A 27,349-nucleotide genomic window follows, 5' to 3' on the forward strand; every position below is an offset into this window, starting at 1 on the left:
CTCGGTTCGTCTCCTCTCTCCGCTGTCTGCGCACGGCCTGATGAGGAGGACGAGATTAATCAAGTGAGAAATGTGTAAGAGCTCAAAGTGCTGAAAAACATCCTGCAGGTTTCAGAACTGAACACTGTGTCGAGCTCTGTTAATATGCAAAACTGCCAGCCAATCAGAACGGTGGGCGTTTACAGTACATCTTAGTCTAAACTTGTGTTCATGGATGTTTCTCCATATATGCATGATTATCTGCTGTCATGACTTTGCAATCGATTAATGTGATTATAATGAAAGTCAAAGGGGCAAAAACAGCCCCAACATCACCAAAGAGGAGTCAGTTAGCTGTGTCAAATACAGATTTATAAGTGTCCAAATAATATTTGTCACCAAAAACCATTAAATTAAACATAAAAACACAGAGAAAGTCTCAAAATCAGCCCAGAGATTGTGAAAATGACCCAACAGCACACAAGTCTAGAGTTGAGGAGTCCAAACTCGGCCCTGGAGAGCTGGTGTCCTGCAGAGGTGTCCAACCCAACTAGACACATCTCAACAAGCTCTTTCTAGGCATGCTAGAAACCTCCAGGCAGGCGTGTTGAAGGAAGTTGGAGCTAAACTATGAAGAAGGGTATAAACGGAGGTCGGAGCCAGCTCCATGTGGGTGGGCCTCGAGCTCCAAGTGGGCTGGAGTTTTTATTTATTTAATGTCTTGTACATGACACACAGTCCAATATTGTGCTTTATGAATGTCTATAACTTCCCCAACCCTCAACCCAACCTCACAGTAACTTGATGTGCTTTATTAATATCTGCTCCACCTACACCACTTAAACCCAGCCTACTTGTAGTTTAAGTCCCTCCCACTTGGAGGTCACCACATCTACTTAAAACTATGCAGGACATGGACCCTCCAGGACTGAGTTTGGGCACCCCTGTCTTAAAGATCACATAGAGGGACTGTACACTATATATTTATTTAGATTTTCTTATGACTCATGAAGACAGAAATGAACATGACTGAGAGTAAATGTTGATGTTGAGATGTGTGTGTGTTTTGTGGATCTCACCAGGGTCTGCTTCTTGAGCAGCGGCGCGTCTCCATCGTACACAAACACAGGTCTGATGCGGAAGAACAGTAGTTTACAGAGGCGGTTGAAGAGCGTGAGCAGGTGAGCGTTCTGCACTGCGTTCCCATCGCGATCTCGAACACCTTTAACTGCCTGGTTCAGCCAGATGCTGATGTCTGTCAGGCAGTCATTAAGGAAACGCTCAGACGTCAACGTATGCTGAGATATTTACAATTGAATATTGAGTAGGGGGTGGGGTTTATTTTTGAGCTCCGCCTATCATCTTTCACTCACATCAAACTAATGGTTGGAAGGGCGTGGCTAAGCATATCCAATCAGAATTATGAGGGAATGATTGCTGTTCTAGAGCAGAAGCAGATGGACAGATTTTGATAAAAATGTTAATTAAAATTACAAAATATTGATTAAAGATTAACAAAACAAACATTTTTTTAACTTGCATGGGATATTTGTCCACCTTAAGAGTTATAATGTGCACTTGGAAAATAAACATTGCCAATTTTGATTTCATGTGGATTTTAACTTAATAAAAACTACAATTTATGCAAGATATTTAAAAATAAAATTGAATTTAAAAATTGTATTGAGATTTGTTTTATTAAAATAGCACTGTTAATGTCCGTGTACACCAGACTTTCATTCCAGTATGTTGATGTATTTCTAACTTAAATCGAATATTGAGTAGGGGGTGGGGTTTATTTAAGAGCCCCGCCTCTCATCTTTCACTCACAGCAAACTAATGGTTGGAGGGGCGTGGCTAAGCATATTTCACCCAATCTAAGTCATCAGAGAAGGACTGCTGTTGCAGAGCAGAAGCAGATGAGCAGATTTTGATTAAAGATGAACAAACGTATCAAAATGTATTGTTTATTATGCCTGCACACATTGTTAGGTTTACAACTAATCTATGCCAGTAATTTTCCATTGATTGACTTGCATGGATTAATTGCTCCCTAATAATGTGCGCTAGCAAAATAAACGGTACATTTTGATTTCATGCATAATTTAATACAACTATATTTTGTTATGTGAAGGATACCGACAGCTAAGATCTTCCCCTCTAGTGTTTCTGGATTGATGGGTTTTCCGGTGCTTTCCAGGAGCTTCCAGAGTCCATGAACTCCCATCTCTGCTGCTCACACACACACACACACTTGAGCACAACAGACCTGCTTCTGCACACAACCTTCTGCACCCTGTGGTCAATTGTAATTGTGAGGGTATAAAGTATCAAACAAATATGAGATAAATGTCAAAATTATTTAAAAAATAATAATTATAAGAATTTTAATAAAGGTAAAAGTTATAAATATGAAATTAAAACAGATTTTCTATATCATAATATTGAAATTTATTTGACAAAGTCATTGTATGAGCTAAAAGGTTAAACTTATGACAGGTAAAAGTCATAATTATGAGAAAAGAAAGACTAAATGGTCATTTAAAAAAATATACAAAGTCAGATTTTTAAAATGTCCTATTTTTGTAATCATTTAAAATTATTCTAATATTCTTCTAATATTTTTGACCTTTTGTGGCTTACTAATACAAATACAATTATGAGTTTTAAAGTCAAAACAACCAGATTATTAAGCACATAATTATAAAAAGTCATATTCTGTGATGATATGTACAAATATTTGGATACAAGAATGATATTATGGAAAGTAAACGCCATTACAAGACTAAACTGTGAGCTAAAATTGTAGTTATGAATGTAAAAGTCTGAACTGTTTTTCTATTTTTTATTTACGAGCTAGTGTACTATTATGTGAACTTTTTAATCGATATTTAGCTCCTAATTTCGATTTATAGTTACTTATACATGACTTAGATTAAATATTATAACTATGATTAGGATAGAATTCGGACCTTTTGTATCATAATTATATTTAATTCATCAAGTAACTGTATGATGGTCATGGGTTAGTTATAAGCGATCATAATAGTTTCTCAAGCTCTCCTGTATAACAACTATACAGTACAAAACTCCACATCAATATACTGTTAACAAATATACCGGCTGTGTTTAACATTAATCACTGCACTATTATATTTACGCTTATTGCTGCATTTTAATTGGACTATTATGGCTTTAATTATAGAGTTAGAAATGCTGATATTATAATAATAATGTCACACAGACCTTCTCACAGCAGCCAAAACATAACAACCGCTCCGTTTTCCCCGGAAACAGGTGCTGGACACAATGGTTCCACCTTCATCAGTTCCGTCACAAATCTTGAGCCGCTTCCGGTTTCGAGATGCCTGTGTGAATTCGACACTCCAAGGTACGTGGCAGAATTAATGACTAAAACATCGATATTTATAATTCAGAGAGTTTAGTGTATCTTACTGAATTTTTTAGATTAAACTCGCTACCTATTTTCACTAGTTTTACCATCCGAAAATGACTTGTTTTGGTATTTTTGTGTGGTGTTTACGCAGACTAGCCGCTAACCAGATAAACAAACAGAGATAAAGAGCACAAAGGTCGAGTATTTCTCCAGCAGCAGCACGTGTTTGTGTTTTGAAGACACACTTTGAGGATTTCTGATGAGTTAGTTATGTTGAAGCTTATCTTGATTAGTAAACAGATCTTCTGTGCTGGTTTTGATTGATGTACTGCATCACCTCATCTGTTTATGGCGGATTATCCAGTCATAACAGTAAACCAGCAGCTCTGCTTGATCCATCCTGATTCATTCATGTTTATCTGCTGGTTGGTTACACGCTCAGTCTGATTAACAGCACACAGGAGTGCTGAAACATTAGTATACAGTGAAATGGTTAACCCAGAATGTTAGCAATGTTTTTTTTAATATATTTTAAAGCTACATATTTGTGTTCATTTTAAGCTGTGTGATTGGTTTTATACAACTCATCATATTTGAAGAGCAGAGATACTGACGCTTCAGATAGAGGTAAAGTTGGTTTTCAGGGGATACCCAGAGTAAAGTTGGTTTTATATTCGCACATTCAGACTTTCTCTATAATGTTATTCTTTTAGAAAAGTATTCTTTGCAATTTGTAAATAGTGAAATCATATTATCAGCCAATGACTGCCAAAGTACAACATTGTTTGGTCAATTAAATAGTGCTAATGTTGTTGTGAAATCATTCTTGCATGTAAATTCAGACCCAACATTCTAAGTGGCTTTGTAAGTAATATAGGGAGCTGAATAATATAAGTTGTCACTGAATAAATGCGTGAATATAAAACTAACTTTACCTCGATCAGAATATTGAGAGAGGGACGAAAGAAGTTGAGGAAAGCAATGTTCATTTCCAGTTAATTTAGTAAAGCTTTAAGTCAACTTTAATAGTCGTTTAAATACTTTTACTCACTAATCTGGACAGATTATTTCTGAATGAATGTTCTGTGAAATTAGCTACAAAAAGAATTGTATTTTTTCATAGTTTTTTCACATTTATTGGCCTGTACCTTAAAATAGAACGGTGCGACTTCTGACTCATTTCACCAGATTGGGTCTCACACGCACCTATATATGCCTAAAAAGTTGTTTTTAAAATGTTATTTTGTCGTAACCTCAAATAAAAAAAACTAAACACTTTTTTCATATGAAATTTGTTTAAAATATTTTTGCATAGTATTTGTAAAAATAGTAAATATTTTAGTGCAGATGATGCTGGTATGTCACATCATAAAACACATATATTTTGAATAAAATGCAAAAAATTTTCATTATATTTTAACTTTTGACTGTACAAATCACATAGACATTTTGATAACATTATCCTAACATTATAATACATCATATATATATATATATATATATATAGCTGTTTATTAAATCTGAGGAAAATTAAATAAAAATAAATAAACATGCTTCATAATTACACTTTAATTCAAAATGTTAAGTTATAGAAATGGTTCCTATTTAGAATTATTCATATTTATATTTCTTATTCCTATTTTTTCGTTATGTTGATGTTTTAACAATATTGTGCTGAGTACAGGTGGTATAGTTGATTTTCTTTGTTAAAGATGTTCATTTATATAATAATAAAGTAGTGTTTATTTTATTTTTTGACTGTGCAGGCGTCATATGGACTGTTGATGCATTTAAATTAAATATTGAATAAATGTTTGTTGTGTTTTCAGAGGTGTCCAGCAGTGTTGTGTTCTGGAAGTGGAAAAGGAGTGTGCAGTAATGATGTCTGCTGAACTGATCATTAAAGGTGAGCTGATCTGTACATCATATCAGCTGAGCTTCACATTAGACATGAACAGTATAAACATTTCATATCATGATTATAGTAAACAAAATGATCATAATCAGTATTATTGCAGTTTTGGTAAAACAGCCAACATATTAAATAATTTACTATTTTAAATAATGCTTATTTTTGCATTATTTTACGTATTTTTGTGTGTTTTTATAGATGTTTGATTTTGTTATTCAAGGCATTGTTTGCTGAACCTCACACAAATCCATGTTTACCTTGTTTTTCGCTTTATTGCATATAGTTGTGCATATATAAAATCACATGTACATATGCATGTATTAATGTGGGTTCGTGTGTGTCAGATGTGTCAGTGGTGGCCGTGCGGGGCCCTGGCGATGGCATGGAGACAGATAAACCCCTGCCAGCCCCTGAGCAGCTGACGGAGGCCCCGCTCCAGAAGATCTGCTCTCCTAAACACAGCCCGAGAGTGGCCACCGGGTCTCCAGGAGTGCTGCACCTGGGCAAGGTGAGCCGAGACGCCTGTCTGGAGCTGGAGGCAGTAAGGATCGTGGTTCCCCGGGCTGCCATCATCCGCACCGGGCGCTCAGGGGCGCACACTGATGACAGGGGGTCTCCTCAACACGGGGACGAGCCTCCACCTGCTCCACCCTCACCTCCACCTCCAGCAGAGCCGCTGCAGGAGTACAAGAACAGCCTAGAGAAACTGCAGAGCTCAGAGAGACGCCTGCTGCAGGATAAAGAAGGCCTGTCCAACCAGCTGAGGGTCCAGACCGAGGTCAGATACACATGCTATGTTCCTATAATGCATACATATACTACTATATTTAATTCCTGTTAATATATAGTTTATTACGATAAGGTATTCCCTACCTTATTGTAGATTTAGCAGCAGCAGTGTGTTAATCTGCCGTTTACCAGTCCTTTCATGCAGAGAAATCTCCTCGGGTGTTTGGATAATTACAGATTTAGAGGTTAATGTCTGTTAACAGAAGTTAGCATCTTTATAGAAGTTCACATTGTTGCTTATAAAGTATAACGCTATAAAAGGGATTTAAATATGTTCCAGTTGGCTAGACATTAAAATAGTTTTACTGAAGCCTCTCTACCTGATGATTGGTCTTGTGCATCTGCTATTTCTGTAGCTTGTTCACACTTTTTACTCAAGATTGTAGTTCTAATCTAATTCACATCCAATGTGCATTGTATTGTGGGTAATAGCGGTTCGAGTACGGTTGGTTGTACACTTCAATATTCTACTGGAAATAGTAGAGCACCTGGAAACCTTTGGCATATTCCTTTCAAAATAATACGCTTATTTCAGGCGGCCGCCATTTTAAAGAACCAAAGCGAGGCTGCGGTGGGGAGAAACCCGGAAGTATAGGAGCAGCACTGTAAACATTGCAGTAACATGCCGTGTACTATAAACCTCCAGCTGTTGCCGAGATTTCAAAATGCAGAAAAATGGTGTAACCATCACTTTAATAGTATTTAGTGAGTTTATTTTAAACAATTAAAAGCAATTTAGCATCAAACAACATCACAATCTCAGTGATACGCTTGTGTCCTCCTAGGCTTCAGCTCATGGCACTGGTTAAACACTGTGAGGACGCTTTCCTGCTTCAGCCTGTGTAACCATTTGAGCAGTAAAACACTGCAGTCCTCTGCAGCACACCCTCGTGTTGTCTGTAATAGTGTTGTCCTGGTACTGAAGTTTTAAACCCGGCTATTTCCCCGCTAACATGGAAGCGCTGCTGAGCGCGGATGTCTCGACACGACTGATCTTCACGGCTTCGCGCTTCAGTCTCCGTGTATCTGTGTTTGGTTTGCGCTCAGTTTACCGCTCTTCACCCAGTGCAAACACAGATACACGGAGACTGGAGCGCGAAGCAGCCGTCAAGATCAGTCTAGTCATCAAGCAGATCGCTCAGCTCGTCTGTGTTTGTGCTCAGTATACAGCGGTGGGTGAACTGATGACCTTCTCGGCCAATCACAATCATTTCTGTTGAACACGTGAACACAAAGGCAAATCAGCGCTGTTTAAGAAAGCCATTAACATTGCCTTAAATGTTAGCGCGAAATTGCCGTTTTTTTTAAATTCAGTATCGTGACAAGTCTAATATAGTGAAAGATTCAGTTTATCAACTCGAGTTTGATAAAGAGCATCTAAAACGTGTGTTTGGGAAAGAAAATGTTAGCTAACTTGTGCCGTTTCCCTTAACTTAGCTGAAATTGAGCTCTGATATCCCTTTTTATATTCACCATTCATTCAGAACGGCCCTTTGTGTCACCGGGAAGGCGGTGAAATGATAAATTTGTGTCACTTTCTCCCCGCTGATAAGATATACAGCCAGTTACACAACATTCCTATGTAACTCCCAATGATACTTCCGGTTTTCTTCCCACCTCAGCCTCGATTTCGCTTTTGAAAATGGCGGCCGCGTGAAATCAGTCTATATGGTTTGGGACACAAATTGGGATGCAGCAACATTCTTTATCACCGATAGCAAAGCTCTTCATATGGAGACACATGTTCTCAATCACTCTCTGTCCGTCCACGTACTTTTATTCACATTTTGGAATATTGCATAAATACTGCTGAACCCTTAATTTGAAATTTGGATCTATACGACTACGACCAACATCTACTTACTTTACTGAAACGTATTATTTTCCTTTTTTTTTACTCTTTCCCTCCATTCTTTGGTCTCACCGTCAGTATAAAATCTGGATTATTTTAGTGTGATTGGGATATTGTGGGTTCTGTTATTTATTTGTGTCTTTTTGGGGGGTAAAATGTGTGTGTGTGTGTGTGTGTGTGTGTGTCTCAGGTAAACCGCGAGCTAAAGAAGCTGCTGGTGGCGTCAGTCGGTGATGATCTGCAGTATCACTTTGAGCGCCTGGCGAGAGAGAAAAACCACCTGATCCTGGAGAACGAGACTCTGTGCCGAAACCTGTCGCACACGGCGGAGCAGCTGGAGCGCATGAGCATTCAGTGTGACGTCTGGAGGAGCAAGTTCCTCGCCAGCCGGTGAGAAAAGCTGTTAAAGATGCAGTGATGGCGAGATGAGTGCTTCACAAAAGGGTTCACAAGTCAGGGGTGTCCTGGAGAGTTTAGCTCCAACCCTAATCAAACACACCTGATCCAGCTAATCAAGCTCTTACTGGATACACTAGAAACGTCCTGGCAAGTGTGTTGAAGCAAGTTGGAGCTGAACTCAGCAGGACACCGGCCCTCCAGGACTGAGTTTGGACACCCCTGACTTAAAGCTTCACTTGCTCACAAAACCAGCTGCTGGCCGGCGAGTGTAAAACAAGCAGATGCGTTACAGATGAGCTGATGTGAGCTGTGATGCACTGTATTTTACACCAGTTTAACTTGGCATGAATCGGAAGTTAAGATTGTCAGTGAGATCCACTTGAGACGGTCCTGAAATGAGAAATAAACATCAGGCTGTGCTTAATTTTATCCTTTCATCCTAATGCCTAGTTCACACTAAAGGATTTTAAGCCTGATTTGAGCCCAATTTGGAAGTTAACGAGCTCGCCGACAGATCGGGCTGTGATCGGGAAGAAATCTGCGGGTGCTCGGTGCTCGCCGCTCTTTATGTGTGAACTACTGAGCAACGCATCAACGAGGCTCGCTGACGCGTCGCCGACACCTCGCAGACGGAAATCCAACATTCAGCATGCTGAATATTCCAGAGCAGTCGGCCGACTCAACCCCACATGTGGTCAGATGTAGTGACGAGCTGCAGCCAATGAGAGAGCAGATCAGCATGAGCTGAATGCCTGTGTGTTCAGGAGCTCAGCAGAAACATCTGTGATTGGTCAGAATGGGCATCGGTGCACTCGCTTCATTCTGCGTTAGCACAGACATGAGAGTAGGCTATATTAACAGTGGAACTAGAATTATGTAACTATTAGAATTACCATACTGCTCATTCTGATCGTTTTCATATGAAACGCCATATTGTCACAACATATTTACATTCAAAGCTATTATTGAGATATTAAAATTAAGCTTTGAATGTTTGGCATCATATTTAATGACACCATTACCCTAAAAATATAATATTTTTTTGGTAATACAGCCTATAAATATGTAGTTAAGATACTAAAACACTTAAAGGCTTGGCTTTCATTTTCACTTTCAAACAGGAGCTATTTCACAGCACAGAATCTGCTGTTTTGAAAGATATCTGAAGTAAATTGATGTTTTTGCCATCAGAAGGTTTTGTTTATGTTAGCAGGAAGTTGCCAGGCAAGAAAATGCACACATATTTAAAGTCACAGCGAAAAGTATCAGACATGCATGCAGTCATTTTGACCAATATGGTAATTTAAGGCAGAAATGCTCAGTTCTTTACTGTTTTGTAATAAAAAAAAATAACAATGTCAGAAAGAAATACACTGATAGTTAGAAAGCGGCAGGGTGTTATAAATATGTTAGTTTTATTTCAAAGAGTTATAAAATTACAAAAATTAAAAACTCTCTGTGTATCTATCCACTGGAACCTGCAGATGAGGGATTAATGCGCTGATAAATCAGCTGATTTGACGATGTTTTTAAATGCTTTCTCCAATGCTCGAAACGCTGTCAGTGATGTCATCAGCACACAAGCAGCCAATAGTGTTCAGCTTTTTCTGACGACTCCTCCCTCAAATTTTCATTGGCTGTGGTTTGGTAACTTGAATGAGCTGATGGGGAATGAGATGTTGTCAGATCATGTAGTGTGTGACCCCCCTCTTGTGGATCGTTCACAGAGTGTTGCGTAGTGTGAACACCACAGAGATCAAAAGACACAGTCAAGTCATGTAGTGTGAACGGCACAGCGATCTGCTGATGTTTAAAATCCTGTAGTGTGAACTAGGCTTAACCCTAACCAATTGGAAGATTAGTGTTGCTAACCAAAGGAAAAAAAGATTGCTGAATGCATGATGGCAGGGCAGAAACAACACACACTATTATATAAAGATGTGTGTGTGTGTGTGTGTGTGTGTGTTTGCAGTGTGATGGCGGAGGAACTGACCAATGCCAGATCGGCTCTACAGCGGCAGACGCGAGATGCTCAGTGCGCCATTCAGGACCTGCTGAGTGAAAGAGAAGAGTTTTCCAGAGACATGATGCACACGCACAGGTGAACACAAACAGCACTGCATTGAAAGGGGAACCATTATACAAAAATAACTTTTATAAGTGGCTGTGTGTCAGCAGTGTGTGAATATATCGGCCTCTAATGGTACAGATGAATTAATTGTGTTTATTATAATCAGACTTGATGCAGAAACACTTTGATTGACATTCTCCCTTTGTACGTGTCAACAGAGGGGGAAAGCCCCGCCCACTAGTGCCCATCTCTCCATCTCATTAGCATCTCCAGCAGCCCTGAGTGAGAAGCAGCCGTCTGTCCATTCGCCATTAGAGTGTTTGAGCTGCTGAAGATGATGTCAGCATAGACTAAGAGGATTATAGATGTGGAGATTTAGATCAGGAGGTGACATAGACTGACAGAAGCATGAGTGATGATCTGTGAATGAGCTGAAACGTCTCAAACACACCCTAGAGATGTATTGTAGACCTTCTGAAAATAACGTCACCCTTACAGAGCGTGTTGTGTGTTGTGCAGGTGTCTGGAGCAGCTGCTGGTGTCTCTGCAGTGGGGGCGTCAGCAGACGTATTACCCCAGCGCTCAGCCGCTCAGCACTGGAGAACTGGCCACAGCCAATCACAAGCTGGCGGACGCCATCAACGCTCACCTGCTGGGCAAACTGGAGAACAGCGGCGGCAAGAAGAGCCCGAGCACTGAGATCTGCAACACACCGGCCGAGAAGATGGCGGAGAAGGTGAAGAAACTCACTTCAGTACACTTCAAGAGTCTTTTTTACTGAATCAAGCCATTCTAGAGGCTTTATTACTGAATCAAGTTGATTCAAGACTCTTTATTACTGAATCAAGCTGATTCAAGACTCTTTATTACTGAATCAAGCTGATTCAAGACTCTTTATTACTGAATCAAGCTGATTCAAGACTCTTTATTACTGAATCAAGCTGATTCAAGGGTCTTTATTACTGAATCAAGTTGATTCAAGACTCTTTATTACTGAATCAAGTTGATTCAAGAGCCTTTATTACTGAATCAAGCTGATTCAAGACTCTTTATCACTGAATCAAGTTGATTCAAGACTCTTTATTACTGAATCAAGCTGATTCAAGACTCTTTATTACTGAATCAAGCTGATTCAAGACTCTTTATCACTGAATCAAGTTGATTCAAGACTCTTTATTACTGAATCAAGCTGATTCAAGACTCTTTATTACTGAATCAAGCTGATTCAAGGGTCTTTATTACTGAATCAAGCTGATTCAAGGGTCTTTATTACTGAATCAAGCTGATTCAAGAGTCTTTATTACTGAATCAAGTTGATTCAAGAGCCTTTATTACTGAATCAAGCTGATTCAAGAGCCTTTACTACTGAATCAAGCTGATTCAAGAGCCTTTATTACTGAATCAAGCTGATTCGAGAGTCTTTATTACTGAATCAAGCTGATTCGAGAGTCTTTATTGCTGAATCAAGCTGATTCAGGTGTCTTTATTACTGAATCAAACCATCAAATCATTACGGATTTAAAATAGTAAAAATGAAAGATTAGAAATGCATTGATGTGTAAAATTGTACTAATAATAAGAGAAATAGTAAGAACTGAATGGATTCTGACTGATCTGCATGGTGTTCCTCATGTTCAGGTTCTGCGGAGTTTAGACCCGGTCTGCGTCTCCGAGCAGGAACACGACGCGTCTTCATCTGATTCGCCGTTTCTGCCCAACAGGAAGAGCATTGGCCGCTTCCACCCGTACACGCGCTACGAGAACATCACGTTTAACTGCTGCGAGCGCTGCCACGGGGAGATCATCGTTCTCTAGAGCCACGCTTCAGTATTACAGCAGAAACGCACCAAAGACCAGCGCTGGAGAGAGAGACAGAGAAAACATCATCAGGTCTGCTCTCCTACACACAGACTGATTAAAGACACAGCTCACCCTGAAGCCTGACAATTACCCCAGAGACATCAACAGTAGTCAACATGTGAAGTGGAGTTTTGTTTCACCCGTTGTTTTCTGATGACTTCAAATCTTGACTACTGTAGATCCAGTCAGAGGTCTCTGGTAAATGATCTTGGCTTTTTCAGCTCTATAATGGCGATAGGTGGGGGATTTATTTTCATTTATTTATTTTTCTAATCAACAGTGCAAAAGAAGTCCAATAAAGCACATGCATTGTATGATATAAAGTGTCTTATGTAGCTCCAGGGGGTGAATAAAGCTCTCATATTATGAATTTATGCATTTTTTAAATATAAAAATATCATTATTTATAACTTTATAAACCATTTGATGTATCTTCTGGCTGTTGTCATCTTCTGGATGTTTTGTTTTCTCTTCTTTGCACTTCAGCGTTTATTTAAACTGCGCATGTGCTTCACACTTGAGATTAAAAACCTGGTGGCGCTATTGCACTAATAAATACAGGAGTGTGTGTGTTTTAACTTATTTTTAAGTGTTAAATGCATGCACAGTTGAAACCAATACAGAAGCACAGTGAAGAGAGAAATCAAAACACACTCCTGTCCAGCTGGTGGCGCTAATGCACTAAAAATGCATCTCAAAGAAGACGACAAACGACGCACAACCAAATGAAATTAGAACAATAATTAGAAATTAACTTTAAAAATTAAACCTAAAATTATAATTACAAACTGCATAATAATAATAATAAAAACCACTCTGATGCACCACAAAATGTGCATTAAAGATGTATGGTGGTCACCGGTAGTTACACAAAATAGTTTATAAGTTTTAAATATTGATATTTTCCTAACAAAAAATGCTGGATTTGCTGCAGAGGACTTTTATTCAGCATGACAGACACTTTTAATTAACAATAAATGCACTTTATTGGACATCTGATTTAAAAAACTGCCACCTGTTGCCTTTAGTAGAGCTGCAAAAGCCAAATATGATTTTCTAAACACCTCAGATTAGATTGAACTGAAAGAAGAGAGTCACCTGGGATGCGTAAGTCATGGGATAATCCAGTGTTTTGGGTGAACGAACCCCTTTACGGAGCCTCAAATGAACTGTTATAGTGCAATACTCCTCGTCCTCTGAGAATGAGCAGCGTGAACATTCTGCTAGACGTCTCACTGTGTTTGAATATTGAAGAAATGCTGCATTAGAGTGAGTGGTTGATCCGTGGTGTAGATTTAACAGTGCGTGTGTGACTGATCTGAGTTCAGTGTTTATTTAATGCAGTGTTTCTGGATTATCATGTTGACTCTGATGCTGGATCATATTTATGCTTCATCAATATTCAGCTTTTTTGCGTCACTCCCAGACCAGATTCTGTTTTTAAAACATTTTGCTGATATTTTCTCTTTGTTGTGTTGCTCTCTAAATGAGCGAAATAAATAGTTTAGACTGAAAGTCTTTTGTTTTCCTCCTTTATTCCTGACATTATGCCTGTTCTGGGAACGCTGGATGAATGTTCACACACATAAGCTGTTCATTCATTCATTTTCAGCTTAATCCCTTTATTAATCAGGGGTCACCACAGAAGAATGAACCAACAACTATTCCAGCATATATTTTACACAGCACATGCCCTTCCAGCTGCAACCCAATACCGGGAAACACCCATACACACTCATTCACACACTCATACACTACGGCCAGTTTAGTTGATCAGTTCCCCTATAGCGCATGTAGTACATTACTATCTAATTTCTTGTTTTAGTCAGGATTATCAGCTCAAATTCTCCCTGAAGCACAGGTTTGCTGATGTCTGAAATGATTTGTACCGCTGTAAATGCAGAATCAGGAACTCTCATGCTCAAACTGCATGTTTACTAATATGAATGAAAAAAAGGTTGTAATACATGCGTAATTATGCATAATCTAGCTAGTTTATTCTAGATTATTGATGTCTGAAATGATTTTTACCGCAGTAAAGGCAGAATTAGTTACAGTATGAGCTTTATTCTGCTTTAAAAACATTTATTTAATTAGGAATACAATAATATCATTAATATTATCATCATTTATTATTTCTGTCTCTTTAACAGTGAGCTTTATTTCCCATCCTCCCGATATCTGGCACTTTCTTATACACTTAAACTGATAAATAATAATAATAATGTCAATATTAATATTAAAAGTGTTAAACATGCATCCATTATACTCTTGCTTATACTCTTAGACTCAAGTAGGAATCGCTGCAGCCAGGAGATCTCCGAGTGGGAGGGATTACACCGCAAGTAGGTTGGGTGACCTCCAAGTGGGAGGGACTTAAACCACACGTAGGCTTGGTTTCAGTGGGGTAAATGGAGCAGATATTAATGAAACACATCTGGTTACTGTGAGGTTGGGTTGAGGGCAGGGCCGGAGTGGGACTCATTTTCAGATGGAGTTTCAAGCCAGACCGCCCCACCTCAGTTCACGACTGAATATATTAAAATAATAAGGTCATTTCCAATTCCGTTTCTAATGACACTATCACGCCTATTTCAAGAAAACAGCTGCTTTAGAAATTCAAATGTTCAAAAGCCCTATCAATATTAAATGTCTTAACAATAAAAATAAAAATAATATTTTCCAGGTGAGATTCAAACACGGGTCGGCGGTGTCGATACGTGACGTGTTTACCACTGCTCCACAATAGCGCTATTACAGCGAGAATAAAAAATAAGCATTGGACTGTGACCCGCAAGACACGGTATTACTTTCTATTGATGGCTTAATCTTTTTCTCCCCTTTTTAGATTTCTGATCAAGTTATGTCAGATTTATTAATGTAGTAAATCATCAGATTTTCATTGAGTAGGTGTATTATTCATTAATATTGATTATTCGAATTTTTCGAATTCGCTGTTTGGAGTCGAATGATGATAGTTAACGTTACATCATCATTAACATTAGTTAACCTGCAGGCTGTATTTTGCTCACGGGGCTGTTAGAAAATAAATAAGAAGAGCGGCGCTGCTGCAAAATAATGAATAAAAATAATGAATAAAAAGAGTGAGGCTATGGTCAAATAAATAAATAGATGAAAAAAGTGCGACTGCTGAGAGTGCAAGCAGCTAGGCACACCGACCCTCACGGACAAAAAACTGCTCTCCCGGTGCTCCCTATTAGCCAATCTGGGCCTGGTTGAGGGTTGGGATAGATATAGACATTACGAAAGCACAATACTGGACTCTGTGTCATCTACAATACATTAATTGAATAAAAACTCCAGGTTTGTACAGCCCACTTGGAGCTCAAGTCCTGCCCTTTTAAAGCTGGCTCTGACATCCATTTATACCATTCTCCTTAGGCTGATTACAAAAGCAACATTGCTTCAATTGGTATTAATATTGTCAAAATAAAAACAGAAGGAGCTCCTAATACATGCTTTTATTTATTATAGTCTTGATTTGTTTTTAGCTCTTAGTTTCACCACATGAAGCAGAAGATTATTGATGCCTGAAATGATTTTGCTGCTGTAAATGCAGAATCAGCAACAGTATTTCCTCATATCTCGTACACTGAACTCTTTTTTGCATTTCTTCAATTGGTATTAACATATCAAAATGAGTCTGCGCCAATAGCCTAGTGGTTAATGCATCGACACCGCACCAAGGTGCTCACGGCGACCCAAGTTCAATTCCCGGCTCATGGTCCTTTGCCGAACCTTCCCCTGTCTCTACTCCTCGTACTTTCCTGTCTGTAAAATCTCCACTGTCCTATCCCAATAAAAAGGTGAAAACCCCTAAAAAATAAATAAAACATATCAAAATGAAGCAAGAGAAGCCCTCACACACGCTTTATTATTTTAGTTTCAGCACATGAGGCAGAATATTGCTGAAGTTACTCTCACTGCTGTCGATGCGCATGATTATTTCTGTTGGTGTTGTTTCTGCTGACTCCACCAGGGGGCTCTGTCTGCTCCTCCTCTGTGGTTTTTCTGGCTCCTCTTGTCGCCGCTTTGTTGATGGAAACCTTTGTGTTTCCTCTTGGGCACGAACTCCAGCGCTTTCTGCCAGCAGCCCGTCTGCTTCACCGTGGTCAGAATGCGGATCATCTGATCCAGAGTCAGATTTTTAGCTCCACAATCCCAGTCCAGGTACTCGTCCAGCGGGAGCCGCGCCGTGGCCAGTCTGAAGCGTTTGGCAATAGCAAGCGATGCTCCTACGCGGATGCTGCGGTCCACCATAGCTCCCACTATATACACCTGTCAGCACACACACACACACACACACACACACACACATATATGAACATCAGAGCTGCAAGATATTGCAGAAATCTGACATTGCAGTATTTAGGAGACAGAGTGATGAAGCCAATGATGAAATGGGGAGGGTCAGGACACTATGGCTGCTGTGGAGAAACACACGTGTGGAAAGGCTGCTTGTTGTTCACCTTGGTGTGGTCGAACGTGCGCAGGACGGAGCGCGAGTCTGCAGTGAGGTACACCAGGTCCTGATGCGGGAACAGCTCCAGCGGCGAGCGCTCTGTGTGTGTGATCAGCAGCCGTCTCCAGGTCTCGTCCCCGTATCTCCGCAGCAGCTCGCGGTGGTACGCTCCCCCCGGCTGCAGGTTGCAGAAGTGCAGGTGAAACGGCTCCTGAACCCGCCGGTTGAAGCCTTCGCTCTCCAGCAGCTGACTGACCGTATTCTCCAGCTCATGCCGGCTCATCTGCTGATCGTAGCTCATGTCGAAGAGCAGCGGCTGGTCGAAGCGCATCGCCTGCGCCTGGAGATGAAGGACAGGAGATCATTAACCAGCTGCAGTCATCTCACAAGACAAACTACAGCACCAGTAGAGGTGATGAATACCAAACACACACCCCACACACACACACACACACACACACACACACACAGCCAAACACTACACACCACACTTAAACACTAGACATAGACACATAAACACACTCAAAAACACACACACACACACACACACACACACACACGCACACACAGCCAAACACTACACACCACACTTAAACACTAGACATAGACACATAAACACACTCAAAAACACACACACACACACACACACACACACACACACACGCACACACAGCCAAACACTACACACCACACTTAAACACTAGACATAGACACATAAACACACTCAAAAACACACACACACACACACACACACACACACACACACACAGACACTAAACATGCACTCAGAAAAACACACATTCAGACACAAAAACACACACACACACACACACACACACACACACACAGACACTAAACATGCACTCAGAAAAACACACATTCAGACACAAAAACACACTCAAACACCACACACACACATTTAGACAAACACACAAAAATTACACTCAGACACTACATACACTCAGACACTACTCTCACACACACACACACAATACAAACAGACACAAACACACACTTAGACACTACACACACACATTTAGACAAACACACAAAAATTACACTCAGACACTACACACACACACACACACACACACACACACACAATACAAACAGACACAAACACACACTTAGACACTACACACACACATTTAGACAAACACACAAAAATTACACTCAGACACTACACACACACACACACAATACAATCAGACACAAACACACACTCAGACACTACACACACACACACACACACATTTAGACACAAACACACTCAAACGCTACTCACACAAACACACATTACACTAAGACACTACACACACACATTTAGACACAAACACACACATTCAGACACAAACACACACACATTTAGACACAAACACACTCAAACACTACTCACACAAACACACATTACACTAAGACACAAACACACACAGACACTACACACACATTTAGACAAACACACACATTTAGACACTCAAACATTACTCACACACACACACTACACTCAAACACTACTCTCTCTCACACACACACTATCAAACATTACACTCAGAAATAAACACACACAAACACTACACACTCAGACACTACACACACACAAATGTAGACACAAACACACTCAAACAATACACACACACACACACACACACACACACACACACACACACACACTCACTCAAATATTACACTCAGACACACACATTTAGACTCAGACACACACAGACACTCACACACATGCATTTGGACACACAGACACAAACACAAACTCAGACACACTACAGCACAGGTGTCAAACTCAGTTCCTGGAGGGCCGCAGCTCTGCACGGTTTAGTTCCAACCCTTATTAAACACACCTGATCAAACTAATTGAGTCCTTCAGGCTTGTTTGAATCCTACAGGTAAGTGTGTTGGAGCAGGGTTGGAACTAAACTGTGCAGGGCTGCGGCCCTCCAGGAATTGAGTTTGACACCCCCGCACTACACACTCAGAACTACATTTACACTCAGACACAAACACACACACACACACACACACACACACACACACACAAGACACTGCACACACACAGAAAGTAACACACACACTCAAACCCTACACATACACGCACACTCAGATAAAGAATATGCATCAGCACACACACACACACACACACACACACACACACACACACACACACACACACACTCACCGTCCTCCAGTTGTGTGCGCTCTCAATGGAGTTGTTGCGGAGCTTCAGCATGAAGGTGTTCTCGGGGCCTGCGGCTCGCTCCTCCTCCTCTCCATTATTGTTCTGGAGTTTTCCCGCTTCTCTCTCAGCTCTCTTCTTCTCCTGCTTCCTCTTGTCGTTGTTCTTCTGCGCCTCCTTGATGGCCAGGAATTTGAGGTATTTCTTCTTGGAGGATTTAGTGGTGAGAATGGAGAGTTCCTGCAGCTGCTGATCCGTGATCACCTTCGGCACCAGCTGCACACGTGGAGGTATACATGTAGAAATACATACATGCATGTGTGTGTCAATGGGGCAAAAACAGCACCAACATCACCAAAGAGGAGTCAATCTGAGGGGGATTTAAGGGTAATAATAAGTGTAGCATCACCTTTCCGGCTTGATGCCAGGTCTCCACCAGCTCTCGGTGCACCTCCAGCACAGACGCAGCCGATGTCGAGTCCTGGAGATGCGGAGGATCTTCCGGCAGAGCTTGAGCTCTCATCACAGACTTCCAGATGTCCAGATCCAGCTTCTCCTCATGCTGTGGGTCATCTTTGAGGAGCGTCCGGCTGCTGCTGAAGGACCTGACGGAGATCTGCTGACACACACACATCCGTCTGACCGGCGGGAAACACCAGCGCAGAAACATCATCAGCTGAGGAGAGGAGAACAGCACAGAGATCAGGTATTTAAAAACTCTACCACTGTAATCCAGCCATTAATCAGATCAGATCCATTTCAAGATCTTGTGACTGAAATGACAACAGAGCAGTGAAAAGTGTAAAACAAAGACACACTGGCCACTTTATTAGGTACACCTGTCTGACTGCTCATTACCGCAAATCTGTAATCTGCTGCAGTTCAAAGCGAGCATCAGAATGGGGAAGAAAGGGGATTTAAGAGACTTTGAACGTGGCATGGTTGTTGCTGCCAGACGGGCTGCTCTGAGTATTTCAGTAACTGCTGATCTACTGGGATTTTCACGCACAACCATCTCTAGGGTTTACAGAGAATAAAGAGGAGATATCCAGTGAGCGGCAGTTCTGTGGGCGCAAATGCCTTGATGATGAGGCCAGAGGTCAGAGGAGAATGGCCAGACTGGCTCCAGCTGATAGAAAGGCAACAGTAACTCAAATAAGCACTCGCTACAACCGAGCTCTGCAGAAGAGCATCTCTGAACACACAACACGGCCAACCTTGAGGCGGATGGGCTACAGCAGCAGAAGAGCACACCGGGTGCCGCTCCTGTCAGCTAAGAACAGGAAACTGAGGCTACAATTCACACAGACTCACCAAAACTGCACAATAGAAGATTGGAGAAACGTTGCTGCTCTGATGAGTCTCCATTTCTGCTGACACATTCAGATGCTCGGCTCAACAACATGAAAGCATGGATCATCCTGCCTTGTATCAGCGGTTCAGGCTGGTGGTGGTGGTGTAATGGTGTGGGGGAGATTTTCTTTGGCTCCATTAGTACCAATTGAGCATCAACGCCACAGCCTACCTGAGTATTGCTGCTGACCATGTCCATCCCTTTATGAGCACAGTGTCTCCATCTTCTGATGGCTACTTCCAGCAGGATAACGCAGCATGTCATGAAGCTCAATCATCTCAGACTGGTGAACATGACGATGAGTTCACTGTACTCAAATGGCCTCCACAGTCACCAGAGCTCAATCCAATAGAGCAGCTTTGGGATGTGGTGGAACGGGAGATTGGCATCATGGATGTGCAGCCGACAAATCTGCAGCAACTGTGTGATGCTATCATGGAGCAAAATCTCTGAGGAATATTTCCAGCAGCTTGTTGAATCTCTGACACGAAAGATTACGACAGATCTGAAGGCAAAAGGGGTCCGACCTGGGACTAGTGAGGAGTACCTAATAAAGTGGCCGATAAGTGTACATCTATATATATTGCAATAAGCTTAGTTTATTCTGTTCATCTCTAACAGTGTTTGTATTTAATAAAAACAGAATCTAAAACCTCATCTGTAAAAACGTTTATCGTGTCAACAAATGCAAGAGAATTCTGAACCTGCTTTATTTAATCTTCTGATTTATGTTCGGTAAATTACTGAATAATTAATTGTCTGATAACTTATTTATATAATAAACATAAGAAATATAAAATTATATTGTAGTATACTACTTAACTAACCTGTAGTGTCTCGCATAGTGTTCGCGGTATCATTCAGAAATACTCACTGTTTGGGAAAGAAAATCAGGTAAAATCAGCACTGTGACGCCCACCCCCGTCCTCTTCAACCTCTACAACATTATTTACACTTTAATTAAAGTAAATATCTGTTTCACATCAGCTGCTGGTCAGCGAGTCCACTCAGAAGTCACTACAGGACCCTCAAAAGGACACACGCGCTGTTGGTGTCATGTGGATGTCTTTGTGCAGCAGTGAAATCTGACCGTGCAAATATCAATATTACATAGATGATGTGTGTACACATTTGTGTACTAATATTAATCTTATTTTAAATCATATTTTTTAACAAGTTTGCATTAATAATAATATGCTATTTAAGTGAAGACACGCAAACTGTAGGAACATTTGTTGGCGTTTCTAGTCGGTTCTAATATAGTGTTGTACCACACACTAGTAAACATCCGCAGGAGTTCGCGCACACCCTCCTCGATGTTAATTCAGTTGATAAGTGGGTTTCATTTTAATTAAAGCGTCATGAGCCTTTTCCTTCCTAAACTGTCGAGTAAAAAAGACATTGATGAGGCGATTAAGAGTGTCGCTGAGAAGGTTCTCGTGCTGCGCTTCGGCAGAGATGAAGATTCGGTGTGTCTGCAGATCGACGAGATCGTGAGTCGGTTATTAATCTTCATCTTTAATCATTAACTAATGGGTTAATTAACGTTAATTAATATATATGTTTACTCTGATGTCCGTATCACTCTATATTAATACATTTGTGAGTATAATATATGCTCTCTCTGTGGTCTGTATCGCTTTATATGTACATCTGTACGCATTATAATAAGCTTAATAATTATTATCAGCTTACTAATAATGTCTTTGTGTACTCGAACAGTCACGTTGTATAGATATGTGTATGTTTTAGGCTGTAAGAAGTTGTTTGGTCTAAACAAAAAACTAATAACTATAATCATCAGCCAGTATCAACAGTTTTTATGTTTAAAAATCATAACATTTAGTGAATAATTTTCTGACCTATTAAAAGACTTGTTATTTAATGATCACGGTTTGCCCCCCAAATACTCATCAAAAGTCAAATGAAATCTTTGTTTCGTGTCTCTATCTTTCAGAAACACAAGTACAGCTCAGATTAAGCATGTTGTTTATTTTTATTTATACCACAGCACAGTTGAATGGTCACTCTCAGGTGTTTGGTTATTGTCAGATAAAGGCAGAGCTAAAGTAGTTCCGGCAGGTTTAGAGCAGCTCCATATTACTCCGCTGAATGATTAGAGTTATTTCACAGCTACAAGAAATCTGAACAGTATCTCTCAGAGGAGATGTGGAGGACACTAGTGCTACACACAGAAGCAAAAACCTGACAAACACACTCTTAAACACAACATCTGAACTGTGGATATAGCTGAGAATAAGCAGAATAATGCACTCCTCAATATTGAGTTATCAGTATATAATGCACACTTGTTTTTTTGTTAACTCAATGACGTTTCATCAATTATTACTTGCATAAATAATAGTATGCATAAAGTAATATCGATTATTTAAAATAAATAAATTTTAAACACTTTGCTTGCATTTAGTATACTTTCTGTTTCTAATCATGTGTATATAATGAATCTATTTGTGATTAACATTTCATGTAGTCACTTGAGTTTGACTTGATCCATGCATGTATTTCACTTAAATACCTCGATTCAGTTGGCTATTAAAGTATCTATTATATACTTGTTAGATTTGTACAGCGTTTTACATTAGTGCACATTTGACACATTTATACTTTAGTTGTGTAGTTTACAAGTCACAATTAACTCATATTAAAGTGCAATTTATGCATTATAAAGTTATAGTATGTTTTTTTTAAATACACATTTTTTAAATAAAAGGATAAATACTGAAAGTGTTGTGTTTGTGTGATTGACAGCTGTCAAAGACGGCTCATGATCTGAGTAATATGGCCAGTATTTATCTGGTGGATGTCGACTCAGCTCCAGTTTACACCAGATACTTTGACATCAGCTTTATTCCCTCCACCGTGTTCTTCTTCAACGGACAGCACATGAAAGTGGATTATGGGTGAGTTCTGATCAATGTTAGATTCTGCTGGCATCAAAATGTTTATTGGGACTGAAGCTTCTATCACCATATATATGCTATTATCATCACAATGTTTATCAAAGCTGCCAAATATGTCACTTTAACAGGTGTAAGAACTAAAACAGGGTTTTGTGTGTTGCATTATTGCATGTAAATGTTCAGAGTTAACAAATGTTTAAATAAATCTAATTGCAAAATGATTATAAAGCACATTAAAAAATGTTTACTAGTAAAAGCGTTCAAATCAACAGTGATAATGAAGCACATTTATTAGTTATGTTGATGTCAGAATTTGATCAGTTGTTAACTACATTTAATAAAACAAGCTTTTATTTTAATGAATTATTAAGCATTAACAAAGACATTAACGTCAGCTAAGATGAATACATGATTTTATAGCTTTAATCTTGAGTTTAGTTAAACTAATCTTAACAAATTGAGCCTAATTGTACAGTGTTAACTAATAAATATTACATGTTAACAGGGCCGGCCCAAGCCTTTAGGGGGCCCTAAGCAGAATTTTATTTGGGGCCCCCTTGGTGCAGACAATATGATAAATTATCGTTAATCCTTGATTATTTGCACACTTTGAATTTAAAACACGCGTTATAAATTTTATTTGCTGTAGCTGTGTTGCTTACATTATAAAATATGCTTTTTTTCTTACATATACTTTTTGTATTTTCTAGTTCAAATATCTAAAAAAATCACTTTAAATCAAAATCAAATTAAATCAAGAAGCATGTTCCACAGAAGATCTGTCTAGAAAATGTTTATTCTTTAAGATTTTTACATATTTGGACTAGAAACAAGACAAAAACAATAAAAAGGAAAGAATTTTTGCAGTATTTACCAACTGTCAATGATTCATAGTACATGGCTGTGAAATTTGATCACAAGAAAACCGACCATGATATATAAAAATTTTTGCAAATGAAGAGTAAAAAATGCATCAAAAAGTCATAAGATGCATTTCTTTCATTAAAAGCACATGTTTATAGTATTGCAACTGTGTATAAAAGCACACAACTGTTCAACAAGCTAAAAAATGCAGAGATAGAGGACTCATCTCTAAATTAATCAGAGCAGCAGCATCACAATTAACCCAGTGAAGCCTTTACATGTCACTTTAAGCTGTATAGAAGTGTCTTGAAGAATATCTAGTCTAATATTATTTACTGTCATCATGACAAAAATAAAATAAATCAGTTATTAGAGATGATTTATTAAAACGATTATGTTTACAAATGTGTTGAAAAAAAATCTGCTCTCTGTTAAACAGAAATTAGAGAAAAAGTAAACGGGGGCAAATAATTCAGGGGGGCTAACAATTCTGACTTCAACTGTGCATGTTAGAAAACAGTTAAAATAGCAATTTATTGCTTTCTAGTTTTCTATAAACTAAAGACATTTATTACAACTTGGTCAACCTATTTGATGTATTTTATGCATAGCCCTGGTTTATTTTTATTCATGCAAAATTTTGCATTGCCACTAGATTAATATATTTTCTTCAAGTGAGCACAGAGTCCTCTGAGCACTTATAATGCCTCCAGCAGTGGAGAACATTAGTTATTTACTCATCAGTTTAATAAGAGCATTATTTTTAAGTTTTTCTTTTTAATTAATCTAATATTTTCAGCAAAAATACCATCTACAAGACTTTGCAAAGGTCTGCAAGGGTTAAACAAATGAAAAACCCTTCAAATTATGTGTTCTTGTCCTATTGACATCTTTATATATTTTGGCGGAATTAAATAGTGTGAGCCCATATTCCTGTATGAAGTTTCACAATTGCAATCGCTCATCTGTCAGTGGTTAAAAAGACTGGTGCGTCTCTGATGTATTGTTGATCCACCATTACAGGAAGAGCTACCTGGTGGCAGCTGGGTGTACTGCAGTCACAGCGGTAAATGGCTGCAGTCAGATTAGATTAATTAATTCAGATCTTTTGTAAATTTTAGATAAATATCGATTCTTGGCGCCAGAGCATATTGATATATTTGCCCCACCCATAATCTATAACCAAACTCTCCAACAAACTAAAACAAAAACGAAAGTTAATAATTTAATGCACTCCTGGGGGCCCCCTGGTGGCCATGGGGCCCTAAGCAGCCGCTTAGCTCGCTTATGCCTTGGGCCGGCTCTGCATGTTAATATATTAGTATTAAAATAAATGAGTGTTGTATCCCAACATGTGTCACGAAATATTAACAAGTGAAAATGTTCATTTATAAATAGATATTACTTTAATTCTTCATCATTTGGTAAACTGAAATAAAAGGATCTGTACATTTATTTAAGTTTAAATAATAAGTATTTATTGACAGTATTTTGAAGCGCCCATGATAACGCGCCCATGTCTACTTCCATCTCGCTCTCTATCTCTCGCTTTACATTGAGCTTTTTTCTTGGTAAATGGCTATATTATGTCCTTATATTATCTATATTAATATGATATTATTAGATTATTAATCTGGCTCTGATCCAGGAACAGAATACTCTGTTCTGCAAAGGTCACAAACACAGGATATGTGGTTAAAGTGAGAAGCGTCTTATTGGTGAATCTAAATTTAACTTCTGCTGACACGGAGATTTCCAAAGAGCTGTGTTAGGAAAGTGCAGCGATGAAAAGATCTCACTTCTCACTCTCTTAAAGGGACAGTTCACCCAAAAACGAGCATTTCCTCATCATTTATTAGATTGTTAATTCAGTCGAACACTAAAGAAGATACTCTGAAGAATGATCAGCCATCGACATCCATAGTTTGTCCGTTAAATCTGTTTCCATTGTAGTTTGTGCACATTTTTTCTCATTAAATAAAAAGTTTAGCCTACTCATATGTTTTTAATGTGCTTTTTACAATTGCATGAGCATCTTGGTATATGGTTATACAAATTGCACATCGCTTGAGGCAATAAAAGTATTTCTTGTGCAATATATTGTCACAGAAATTGTTGACATTCTCCTTTTGTACGTGTCATCAGAGGGGGAAAGCCCCGCCCACTAGTGCCCATCTCTCCATCTCATTAGCATCTCCAGCAGCCCTGAGTGAGAAGCAGCCGTCTGTCCATTCGCCATTAGAGTGTTTGAGCTGCTGAAGATGATGTCAGCATAGACTAAGAGGATTATAGATCAGGAGCGACATAGACTGACAGAATCATGAACACACACTCACACTGAAGCACACCTGACCAGCACTCACAACACACACACTGCTGCTTTACACCTGCCCCTATGCTGAAGTATTTAGATTTATAGCTCCGCCCTCTTCTGAAAAGAGCACTCTCATTTGCATTTAAAGCGACAGTCACCAAAACGCCACACTTAGGATCAAAGCCTGAAAGAGTCAGTTTCAGAGAGCTGGAGAACATTATCTGTGTGCTGTTCTCAGCTCAAACTCACACACCTTTTAAAATTTAATAATGCGTCAGACTGAGCATGTGTAATAGTGTGGTGATTACGCAGTTTTTCTCGGGTGTTTCAGATCTCCAGATCACACCAAGTTTGTGGGAAGCTTCAAAAGCAAGCAAGACTTCATGGATCTGATTGAAGTGATTTATCGAGGAGCCATGAGGGGAAAACTGATCGTCCAGAGCCCAATCGACCCCAGAAACATCCCCAAATATGACCTGCTGTACCACGACATCTAGCCGTGAGTTCAAGAGTTGTAAAAGGGACAATCCGCACAAAAACCAACATTTCCTCCTCATTTACTTGCGCTTAAGTGTTTCTAATCTTTGGAGTTTTTCCTTCTGTTGAACACAGAACAAGATATTTTGAAGAATGTTGACATCAATTGTAGGAACAAAAGTACTATTGAAGACAATGGCTGTATTTCTGCAGTGGATCTTCATTTGTGTTCAGCAGAAGAGAGAAACTCAAACAGGGGGATTATATGATGGAAGAGTGATCACTTTTAGGTGTACCGTCCCTTTAAGAGCGATTGAAGAAGAGGATGCAGGGTTTCCTGTGGAAACGAGGATCTGATGTATTTATAATAACAGCTTTGTGTTGTGAAATATTTGTAAGTTTTCATAATAAAGCTCTGTGTTTTTACTGCTAATTTTGACTGTATATTATTTAAATAACTTATTTTGCTCATGATTAGTCGTGAATTGTGAC

The 27,349-nt window shown here is 39.3% G+C and overlaps 4 protein-coding genes across 11 annotated transcripts in view; 2 read left to right on the plus strand and 2 right to left on the minus strand.

The window, feature by feature from the left end:
* ercc5 (excision repair cross-complementation group 5) overlaps positions 1–3,268 on the minus strand; it is an 18,410-nt gene extending 15,142 nt beyond the window's left edge. For 3 of the 4 annotated variants that reach the window (XR_015476018.1, XR_015476019.1, XM_087236567.1), the window contains exons 1-4: positions 3,226–3,268; positions 2,119–2,211; positions 1,059–1,234; positions 1–37 (exon numbers count right to left, since the gene is read on the minus strand). The exon at positions 1–37 is cut by the window's left edge and continues 79 nt beyond it. Coding sequence is in view for 2 of the 4 variants with exons in the window: in XM_087236567.1 (XP_087092693.1) it covers positions 1–37; positions 1,059–1,234; positions 2,119–2,206 (301 nt within the window). In the remaining 2 variants the exon portion in view is untranslated. Of the gene's footprint in view, positions 38–1,058; positions 1,235–2,118; positions 2,276–3,225 lie in introns of all 4 variants that reach the window. The other variant, XM_087236568.1, reaches the window with a different exon arrangement.
* Positions 3,269–3,284: 16 nt separating this feature from the next.
* On the plus strand, positions 3,285–13,774 carry blzf1 (basic leucine zipper nuclear factor 1). 3 transcript variants are annotated; one of them, XM_087235038.1, is made up of 8 exons: positions 3,317–3,572; positions 3,938–4,003; positions 5,206–5,282; positions 5,633–6,066; positions 8,120–8,319; positions 10,301–10,429; positions 10,919–11,135; positions 12,038–13,774. In XM_087235038.1, the coding sequence occupies exons 3-8, from the start codon at positions 5,255–5,257 to the stop codon at positions 12,212–12,214; spliced, it is 1,185 nt and encodes a 394-aa protein (XP_087091164.1). In that variant the 5' UTR covers positions 3,317–3,572; positions 3,938–4,003; positions 5,206–5,254; the 3' UTR covers positions 12,215–13,774.
* A 2,107-nt stretch (positions 13,775–15,881) lies between these two features.
* Positions 15,882–21,349, minus strand: trmt10c (tRNA methyltransferase 10C, mitochondrial RNase P subunit). Of its 2 annotated transcripts, NM_001007332.2 has the most exon segments (6): positions 15,882–15,909; positions 16,115–16,558; positions 16,750–17,082; positions 18,931–19,203; positions 19,337–19,603; positions 21,156–21,349. In NM_001007332.2, coding segments are annotated over 4 exon segments (1,206 nt in total). In that variant the 5' UTR covers positions 19,601–19,603; positions 21,156–21,349; the 3' UTR covers positions 15,882–15,909; positions 16,115–16,222.
* A 191-nt stretch (positions 21,350–21,540) lies between these two features.
* Positions 21,541–27,290, plus strand: txnl4b (thioredoxin-like 4B). Of its 2 annotated transcripts, NM_001037123.3 has the most exon segments (4): positions 21,541–21,774; positions 23,051–23,202; positions 26,712–26,879; positions 26,993–27,290. In NM_001037123.3, coding segments are annotated over 3 exon segments (450 nt in total). In that variant the 5' UTR covers positions 21,541–21,642; the 3' UTR covers positions 26,878–26,879; positions 26,993–27,290.
* Positions 27,291–27,349: the final 59 nt, after the last annotated feature.

Source organism: Danio rerio, chromosome 1, assembly GCF_052040795.2.
Source record: "Danio rerio strain M-AB ecotype USA chromosome 1, GRCz13ab, whole genome shotgun sequence".
NCBI lineage: Eukaryota > Metazoa > Chordata > Actinopteri > Cypriniformes > Danionidae > Danio > Danio rerio.